Raw genomic sequence first — 10,133 nt, 5'->3', positions numbered from 1 at the left:
GTAACCCCAAGACTACCCTCATCACAAGGGTTTCCTCTGGAGATTTAGTACTTTCATCGTTGAAGCTGAGGAGTCCCGCCATAGGGCGAAACGGCCGTCCAGTGCTTCGAGGTTTTCCCTAACTGGGGTAGCTTCTTTTGACTCACGCTTCCAACTATGAATATACTAAATCTCCACAAAAACCCCTTCTGATAATTATTTTATTAACCAAAACAGCATCGAGAAATCTTTCAAAATTTCTTAGATGCATATCTGTAAGCGTCTAGTATGTCTTTGAATATTTTTACATATAAGGAATGATACTTGTCAGTCAGTCACACGCAACGTAGAGCATGGCACATCTGCATCGGTTCAAGTTGCCACAACACATCAGCATAACGAGGTCTCAGAGTAGTATTGGTGGTAGTTAAGAAATATTGAGCATAGAAGATATGATCCGAGGAGATAATAAACTTGGTGTTTAAGGTAAGATAAAGAGTAAATGCACCTGTGCCACTGAGCTATGCCATCCAAAGACTCTAACCGTTGGTTACCAGAATCACAAGGTCCTTAAAGACATGGTCACCACCTACATACATGGCCCGCTTGAACGAGAATATGAAGTGCATTACTCCGTTCGGATACTTGCGACGATTGTAGAAGTCTATTGATCCCTTATATATCTATAATCACATTACCCTTGCTAAAATAATGAAAGGATACGGCAGTATATTCGAATGGCTTTGTGGATATCCCATCAATTATTCGACTTGCGATTAGAAAAATGTTTAGAGTCACTGAAGACAGGTGTTTAAAGGTCTGCCGCTAGCGGAACTGTTTTTGACATGATGGTAACACGACCTATCATAATTTTATTCTACACTTTTCCTCCCGTCTCACTCATTTCTTAAAGAAAGCTTTTTACTGAAGTGGATATTGTCTATTCCCTGGCTTCGTTTTCCATCTTATTTTCTTGATGTGCTGATGCAACGTGTGTGAACTCGAGCAGACACGTTTATAACTGATTAATTTTATCTGTGCGGATCCAAGATACGTCTAACTGGCACCATAATGTTTTGCCTTTTGTTTATCAAAAGTAAAACACAAAAAGTGTGGGTTTTTATTTAGAAATGCACTTGTAACATTACTTGTTTATAACGAAAACATATCTAAAGATACTTGGTTATTAGATGTATAACCTTCTCTAAGGAAAGTAACAAGTTGTGCGGTGAAATTGAGAAGCTTAATCCAGTACTACGACTACATTTTGGAGTACAAGTTGAATTCCTGCTGCACTGATAAGAAACGACATGTGAATAACTCGAGCTAACTATCTAATTATCCAACGCTTTAAATATACGACTTTATGAAGAAGCCTAAATAGTTTGACACTTACCGAAAGCATCTTCATCTTCAACAGAACCCCAGTAGTAATTTAAGACTCTGCGATATATAATATACCCCAATTTACTATAAATATCTATGCCCAGTTTGTTTGATGCACGTACGAATAGGTCGACATAGTAACATCGTTTCCTAAAGGAAAGAGAAGAATTGGGAGATTCACTTCAACAGCGATTTAAAACCTATAGGATTGGGCCATATGATTTATTTATTATGAATCTGCACTAGTACCATTGTTAGACGTTATAATAACTGTTTTTAAGTATTTCTCCACTACATTTTTCTCCCATCAGTCTAGCAGCTATACTCATTTTTTAGTGCAATTGGATTTCAAAGCTGAGTTGTTCTCCTAGGTTGTTTCTTGATCTAATCATTTGATATCACTGTTGTCAATTCGAGTTTTAAAGTAATCGACTCGCTTAGTGTGACCGTAAAACAGCATATTAAATGAAAAAAAGTTTTTCAACAATCTCTATATTTCATAAAAGCAAATTGTAATGGCATATCTGAGTAGTTGTTAGTCGCAGAGTAGCATACCATATTCTGAGTTGAATTTTTAGGTCAGAAGCCAACACTCTATTGTATGATATTGAGTCAGATAGTCCCCTAAAGATAAATAAAATCTTTAAACTCTTGAATATAAAGTTGGATCCTCGTCATAAAAAAACAGACTTGGAGTAGGCTAGTTACAAAACAACTATATTTTGTGGACTTGATCAGGGGTAATTTTCATCTCAGTAGAAACTAGACTTGACGAGGATAAAAGAATCCACCAGGAGTGCATACCTATCAAAACCAAGCAGATTTTTCTGATTATCTTTAGTTGGACAAACCAAGTTCAAGGGTTTTATCTTGAGTTTAGAATTCATAAGACAGTTTCAGTGTACAACTACAGTAATGTTATTTTGTAACGACTAGGTCACTCTACATGTATTCTGGTTGAAGAAAACTTAGAATATACTCCACGAAATTAATACGCAGCCAACCGAGAACTTGATCTCCAATAATTGTCAAATGACGAGATGAAATTTTTAGGGTGGTCATTATAGGTTCACAGCAATGACTCATGAAGTGGATAGTTGCAGTTCCTAAAATATTGTTACGACACGATCTTAATGACAGGACTTGAATTCTATTCTTTAATGTAGTTAGAAAAACCATCCTATGGTTTTTGTCTATCAGTCCTCTGCACACTTATACTCTAGAGTCTTTTTATCATAATATTCAATCACTGCAGAGCAAGCGAGTATGATGCAATGTATTCTTTAGTGTCGACTGAATTCCATCAATCAACTCTGCAATTTGACCATTAGAATAAATAAGTTTTTTTCCATGTTGAGTACATAGTTATCTGATGCATAAACGCAGATACAATACTTCAGTCTAAGGTCTGTTTTCTTTTATCACTACACACCTACACAACACAAAAGTCCCTAAATATATACTAATTAGTAGACTGTTATGTTACATTAGAAGAGCACTAGAAGGGACTTAAACAAAGAAGTTTATTTTCTTTATAAAACACCAGGTTAATAGTGACGTCTAGTTTACAACCAAGTAAATCTTTCACTGCTGTAAAATTTAAGTATACGTGCCTTATTTAAAAAACTAGGATCCTAACCAGGAATGTTTTCCCAGAAATATTTAAAGCCATACCAATCTTAAAATCCAGTTTTTCTAAACATCCTTACCGTTCGGAAGTTTCTTCTAACTCTAACATTAGTTGAGTAGCTAATCTCAAACGACGATATTCGGGAGCCACTGACAGCGCTGTGACATGACCATGCCAGTCCACTCCATGACCTTCCGACTTCGCCATCATGTAGCCCATTAGTCGTTGACACGTAGATGGTATTGATATGATCTTGGGAAATGGGTTTTGTGCATCACCTGTGTGTGGAATATCCGAAAGACGTGTCGAATTCCTTTCAAAACAGGTTAGTGTGGGTGACTCTAGGGCTCGCATATACTCTGGCCATTTTGCCAAATAATGCAAATAAAATCCGATACTATACTTTTATTGCCATTAACAGTGTAACAGTACCACCAAGTCAAAGAAAGTACAATTTCATAATGGTCTATCGAGCATATTCTAAATAATCTAAAACTTAGAGGAAAAACTAGTATTCATAGTTCGTTTGCTTACCACCTACTGGACACGAAGTACATATTAAAAATCATTAGTAAACAATAAATAATATATTTGTAATATACCTATATATATATATATATATATAATTTTACTCTAGTGATATCTGTATAAAATACAGGAACTAAAAGAACTATTCAGAAATAGTGGTTACGGTTTAAATGTTTTAATAACATAATTGAATTATGTGAAGAAATTAGCTTCAATTGCTCAACTTATAAAGATTTTTCTATTAAAACTAATTATAGTTCTATTAAATCCTTATCCTTTTATGTAACAAAAGTAGTTTTTTAACACACTATAACTACCCATAAACACCATTAACTCTTCAATGTAAACTAGATTACAAATGCGCCTTCTAGAAAACCTACTATCCTCTTATGGGCAACTAATTTCTTGATTTCTAAGTACGCTAAAATTTCAAAATAACTTATTAACTTAGATATGGTTAAGGAGAAAGGAGTAGACTATACTGAGTTTATTAGAATCTCCAGATACTGGCATTCTTACTTTTTCAACTTGTGAAAGGAACCGTTTGCATCATGTTGGACTGTCTACTATATAAATTATACAGAAACAGTATTATCCACTATATAACCTTCCCTGTGCAGATTAATAAACAATGATATCATGGAAACCACATAATTTCTATAGTTCGAATTCTTATTCATTAGAAGTTTTGACTATTACTTATGAGAAACAAGTAAACAATCAACATTATGTGAAGCTGTATAGTTAACCTATACTCAGCGAAGTGTGTTGAAAACGTTATCTAATGAATAATACTGGTTCTCTGTATTTATAGTAAACAAACCAGCGTTAGGTTTCCTTCAGTACAGTATTCCTAGTGATATTATATTAGATAGACAAATATATAAATACTTTCACATACACCTCGAATTCCACAAGATTCAGAAAACATATAACTAATATGCTAAAGGATACAGTTTCCGTATATATATCCAGATTACTAAAACAAAAGCGAAGAATATGGTTGAGTACATAGTACAAATATAATTCTAATAAACTAAGTAAGTAGTATACACAAAACAATTTATAGCGTAAAATGGAGTGATATTCGCGCTTGTACAGATTAGATATAAACTTACATTCAGTAACTTTTAGAAAAACGCAGTACAGTTAGAACATGGTTTACGACTACCTAAATTCAATTTCCATATTTAACGAAGTGAAACAGAATGACACCGCTCATAAGTTCAATACAGTACAACAACCCCTAAATGTGGAATGACCTTGAAGAAAACAAACTGGATTTTGAGGTTAATTAGCCACACTAACTCTGGAAATTCTGCTACATATGGGAGTGTAATATCAAGGCTCACGGATTTTAATGGCTAGTAACTGAATGTTAACAGCTAAATACTTCATTAGTTATATTTTCCATCGACAACTAATCTTACTAATGCCCTAGTAGGTTTATATTCAAAGACAAAGCCTAATATTATGAACGACACAAAATTTCTAGATTCTCTGATTTCTGCTGGAAATAAAGTATATTAAACTACCGTCAGAGGCAGCGTTATCTGCTTTATTTGATATCATTTAGCTTTAATAGAGATAATTAACGGGGAATAATCTACAATAGATGTTAGGAGGCTTAATTGATCTATAGAACTTATTTATTACTACCAACTGGAAGTTTTCGTCTCCAGGAATTTGAGTCTAACGTAATTTCAATCTAATTTACAAACATTATTGCGAAAATCGTAACATCGAGTCAATGTTTCCGCAGATAAAATTGTATATTTGTGTGAAAATACTATCAACGTATGTTTGTAAACCGAAATATCAGGTTTAGCAACGCCTGGTGTACAATGACCTCAACTGACATTCACGTTATTCTAACAGACTTCTTTGTCTTTAAAATATATTTCAAAGGTTCTTTCGTGTATCATGCACAAGTGTTGACCAGTTCGTTAAATTTCCCAGTGAGTTAAAGTTTTGAACTCCACAAAACCACTTAGTCATATAGATCAAGGTGTAGTATCGAAATTCGTAAACAACCAATGAGTCGAAACAGGATGTAATCACTTTAACAGAGAGTTTTTCCTAACCAATGGTAAAATCCGCAATATATAAGGATGAAGAACTCATTAATGTAGTGTAATTTGTAGACATCCCTTTTAGTACCAGACACTTTGTTCACAAATGCCCTGGTACTGCTGAGAGTGAGGAGAGTCCGCTCTCTCTTGAAATGCTTCCATATAGCCACGTGTATACAGGTAATACCAGGGAAGTCCTACTCACTGCCTTGTCGCGGTTAAAAAACCAAGAACAAAAGCTAGCAATTTGATTACCAGGCTACATCATAACTAAGATTAGTAGAAAATAAACTAATGACTGTCCATACGGACGAAACAACTGACTTAAAAGTATGTTCAGAAGTGTGGAAGTCAGAAATAACTAACAAATAGTTGAAGAACACACAAAAGATTAAGCACAACAATTAGTGGTCTCACTGTGCTCTAAAGTCATCTTTAAATATCACGTAAAAAAGAGTTAAATAGAATCAGGCAAAAACTTACATATTTCCAAACTTCAACAAGTCTAAGCAAGTAAACGGCCTCACGGTTACCATAATGCAGTCAATTTTCTCTCCGATCCAATTACAAAAGTATGTGTCTATCAATTCATAAACAGGTTACATATGACTGAATTCACAATAAATCAAGAGAAGATAAGGTTAATATGTATACCTCTAACAGCAATCAAGATCACTGTAAACATCTATATTCAGTCAGTCAGTCAGTCACAAAGTAGAACTTTTTACGTACGTAAATCAGTTCGAGTTGCCATACCACATTAGCACAGAGATGCAGTTGTCGATTCAAATCCCATAGTGGTAGAGGTAGTAAGATCATAAACAGTAATCGGAAAGATTAGGGTTTGGAGATGTTATTCAAGGAGTATAATCCAATGAAATAAATTTGGAAAGAGAAAAAAAGGAAGGTATATATAGAATTCTAAAGATTAGAATTTGGGAGAACACAAAGAGTGGATGCTCCTGTGCCATTGCAAACGATTTAGAGCCATGTCATTCAAGGTCTCTAACCATCGATTGCTATCATCTCGCGAATCCCAACCAGGTAGTCTACACCTACCAGCATGGCTCACTCCAACTGTCAGTGACTCCATGGATTTGTGCCATGTTTTGGTCTGGCCGTCCTTAGCTTTCTTCCAACCTACTCCTACACCATAAAACATTGCACGTCGACTCAGTCAGCTACAACGTAAGACCAGGCACATTTATGCATCGATCCAAGTTGCCATACCTCATTAGCACAACAAAATGAACACCGGATTCATAGAAGTAGTTAATTTAGTGGTGGTAGTATATAAAAGATAGGTTGTATATAAAGATATAGTATAGGAAGGAAGAACGTTATGAAGCAATTTTAATCTTAAGGTTTAAGGGAAGATAAAGAGTGTATACACCGACGCCATTGTGATCGATTCTGAGCCATGTCACCTACAGTCTCCAACCATTGGTAACGATAGTCACGTGGACCCCAACCTGGTAGTCTGCATCTGTCAACATGGCTCAGACTAGAAGTTAGTGACTTCACGCTGTGATACCACGTTTTGGTTTGGCTGCCCCTAACTGTTTTCCAACCATCACCAATACTAGTCAGCATAGTGCGTCGTGGTAATCGGTGTCCAGGCATAAATCCATCGTAGATAACACGTTCATATACCAGCAAATAGGGAAGTGTACAGTTCAGCAGTCTCAATGGGCGATAAAAAGTAAAAGATATGCGTGGGCTGACAGTATATGATCGTAGGTATCTCTTAAGTATTGCTCACACTACAATAAATGAGTGAGCAATCTATAGTTTAGATGCAGAGTGCTAGGCGAAAGAAATTTTATTTATGAGATTACAAACCTTCAACGGAGGTGGTTATGATGAACACTACGCATCCCTTAACATTCCTTATACCGATATGCAAATTTGGGTGATATATGTTGGTAAAAAGCTAACTCTGGACAAATCAAGACGTGAGATTTGTTCATAAAATTCCTGATTAATCGCAATGACCATCCCAAAAGGCACAGACTCTTTGATATGGATCATTTCAACACTCGTAATAAATGGTCGCAGACGTTGAATAATATGGAATACAATTGGTTACAGTGGCTTAGCGGTATTTAGCCCTTATGTCCCGCTAAATCTTTGGCATAGTACAATAAAAGAAGTGTATCCACTTTAATTATTTGGTTTTGTATAATATATTTTAACCCTATGCTGACTGTTTACTGATTGGCCAACATTTCTCAAGGTCACTTAAGATTCGCTCAAAGGTCTCGCCATCAAGTTTTCCCTTGAAGGACCCCTTTAATGTTGCTTGGGTCATCTTAGCCGGAGCGAACATTAACACTTGACTACTCGTAAGGAGTAGGTGCGCGCACAGTCTAGTTTACTATGTTGTACCTCTAACTTTCGGGTCTTTTTCCTGAATTTTGTGTTGAAACTGAACTTAAGTAGGTCTTCTAGGGAATCCACGAGGGTATTCACAGAGCCCTAAGTCATTAAAAGACTACCTCTGAGTCCCCTATATTTTAAAATGTAAAAATTTAGCGACTTAAGGAGTCCCTCGAGAGGCCTGAATTTGAGCCCGTGAGCTGACTTCGCGACTCGCTTTTGGATACGCTCTGGAGTATTCTTATCCTTTCGAAGTGGAGAAAACCATTTCTGTACTTTATATATGGTCGAAGAAAATTGTCAAAACACAAATAAAAAGCTTTACTGTTAAAATGAGCAAGCATCCAATTGAAAACGACTAGCGCATGCATATCATTTAAATCACAGGATACTAAGACACCTAGATTCTTCTCAAATAATGGTCTGTAGAGGGAAATTGCCGAAGTTATGTGTATAAATTGCAACATGTAGATAGACTAGGTTGCACCTTAAAAAGTCGAGCGTGGATTCATAATCATTCATTTAATTTTGAAGCACAGCCACATCCTGATGAAGTATTACCTTCTCAGTCTGGCTGAAAACTCTCCAAACTAAGGATAGTCAGCAAAAAATAATGTCCTAAAAGATACCTAAGCAAAGTCATTCATGTCAATTGAAAAAGAACAACCCTCAGTCCTAAATTCTTAGAGGCATAACTAGGAAACTGTAGCCTGTGAAAATAGGAGACTTACTTTAACTTAAAAAGTGTTCTTTAGACATGACTTAAGTCTGTCTGTTTGGAGTAGGATAGATCACACTTTACGGGAACCATAAAGCTGCACCGTGAGGCAAATCCTTGCTTTCAGCCCTCAAGGAAGAGAGGCAGATCAAGAAACACAGCCCTGAGGATCAGAGGAAGACATAGACCATGAATGGTACTTAGCAACAAATGGAAGGAACGGCCGAGAGCAGTTACTTCGATGTTTCGTCGGCAGCCTAAGACGTAAAAGCGGTAACATTCCCTAGTAATTAAACAAGTAAGCCAGAATAGTAGTGGTGACTTGATACTTATCAACTTGGGCTTCTTGAAAAATGTATGATCGTATCTCACATGAATCATATGACAGATGGCAAGGTATTGTTTTATCATCAATAAATCTGGCATCAAACTGACTAGCCTTAAAATATACTTATGGATTTTAAATACCAGACCTAAAATTTAATGTTTGTAAGGTTATGCCTGACCACGGAATATTGCGAATACGCTCGCACAGACTAACCTTGGAGCAGGCACCTAACTTGTGCCTTGCGCCTTCAATATATCAGTTTTAGTTTCAATATATTATATATGAACTTTAAATTTTGCTGAGATCACAGATCATTGCTAAGCTACTATCGCTATCCTGTGTTTTGGGTCATCGACAAAGTCAAGTCACGCCGTGTGCATCTGCTGTGTATTCCCATTTAACTCCATTTTTTAACTGTTATTTATCTTACTGTTGAAAAATAAAATCAATAAATTATATTTAGTAAGCACTTATTTACTATGAAGGCCACGACGGGGGTCGTGACATGTCAGAAGGGACCACAGTCGTGTGTTTATTAGGAAGCCAAGTGAGAGCTTAAACCGGTATAATGCACCACATGGGGTGCCCTTATGTTACTAGCGTTCTATCAGTGTATTGTCCGCGTTCACTAAGACTTAGATGTTAGTTTGAAAAGAAAAGCTGTACTTGTTGTGTGAGAAGTAGTTCAGGAGCTACTATGAGTGTTATCGAAAACGACAATGTCCCAGGATGAACTCACTATTGAAACGGCAAGAACTTTATCTAAGAATATAATTCGAACAGGGGAATTCTGCAACCTCTAGGCTGTTGCACAACACAATAACCTTAAACTGCTTGTTTGCTTCACTTTAAATAGGGTTTGGGCATAAGGACAATGTTGAAAGTAGACAAGTCTCGATAAATCCAATGACTTGTTGAAGACCATTCGGTATAACAACTTGCAACTGATCGTTACTTGATGTCCGGAACCACACATAATTTGCCAGATAACTTTTATCGAGGGAATGATTGTGAATCGTCTAGGATGAATCTATTATGTACCGGTCGAGACCATGTCACAAAAGAAATATGGCTTCGTAACGAGTGAGCTTTGATCTATGAAGAAGTAAGCAT

The 10,133-nt window shown here is 36.2% G+C and overlaps 1 protein-coding gene across 2 annotated transcripts in view; it reads right to left on the bottom strand.

Moving 5' to 3' along the window:
- Positions 1-9,256, bottom strand: part of Smp_048260.1 (putative n-acetyltransferase) — a gene marked incomplete at its 3' end in the record, with an annotated part of 10,631 nt that extends 1,375 nt beyond the window's left edge. Inside the window, exons 1-5 of one of the 2 annotated variants that reach the window (XM_018794679.1) lie at positions 9,234-9,256; positions 6,079-6,175; positions 4,478-4,502; positions 3,075-3,397; positions 1,376-1,515 (exon numbers count right to left, since the gene is read on the bottom strand). In XM_018794679.1, coding sequence (XP_018649067.1) covers positions 1,376-1,515; positions 3,075-3,397; positions 4,478-4,502; positions 6,079-6,131 — 541 coding nt within the window. In that variant the 5' untranslated portion in view covers positions 6,132-6,175; positions 9,234-9,256. Of the gene's footprint in view, positions 1-1,375; positions 1,516-3,074; positions 3,594-4,477; positions 4,503-6,078; positions 6,176-9,233 lie in introns of those variants that run through there. The other variant, XM_018794680.1, reaches the window with a different exon arrangement.
- Between the last annotated feature and the right edge of the window lie 877 nt (positions 9,257-10,133).

This window comes from Schistosoma mansoni, chromosome 1, assembly GCF_000237925.1.
Source record: "Schistosoma mansoni strain Puerto Rico chromosome 1, complete genome".
NCBI lineage: Eukaryota > Metazoa > Platyhelminthes > Trematoda > Strigeidida > Schistosomatidae > Schistosoma > Schistosoma mansoni.
Note: the sequence above shows the minus strand (reverse complement) of the source record. Positions and strands in the feature narration are given on the sequence as shown.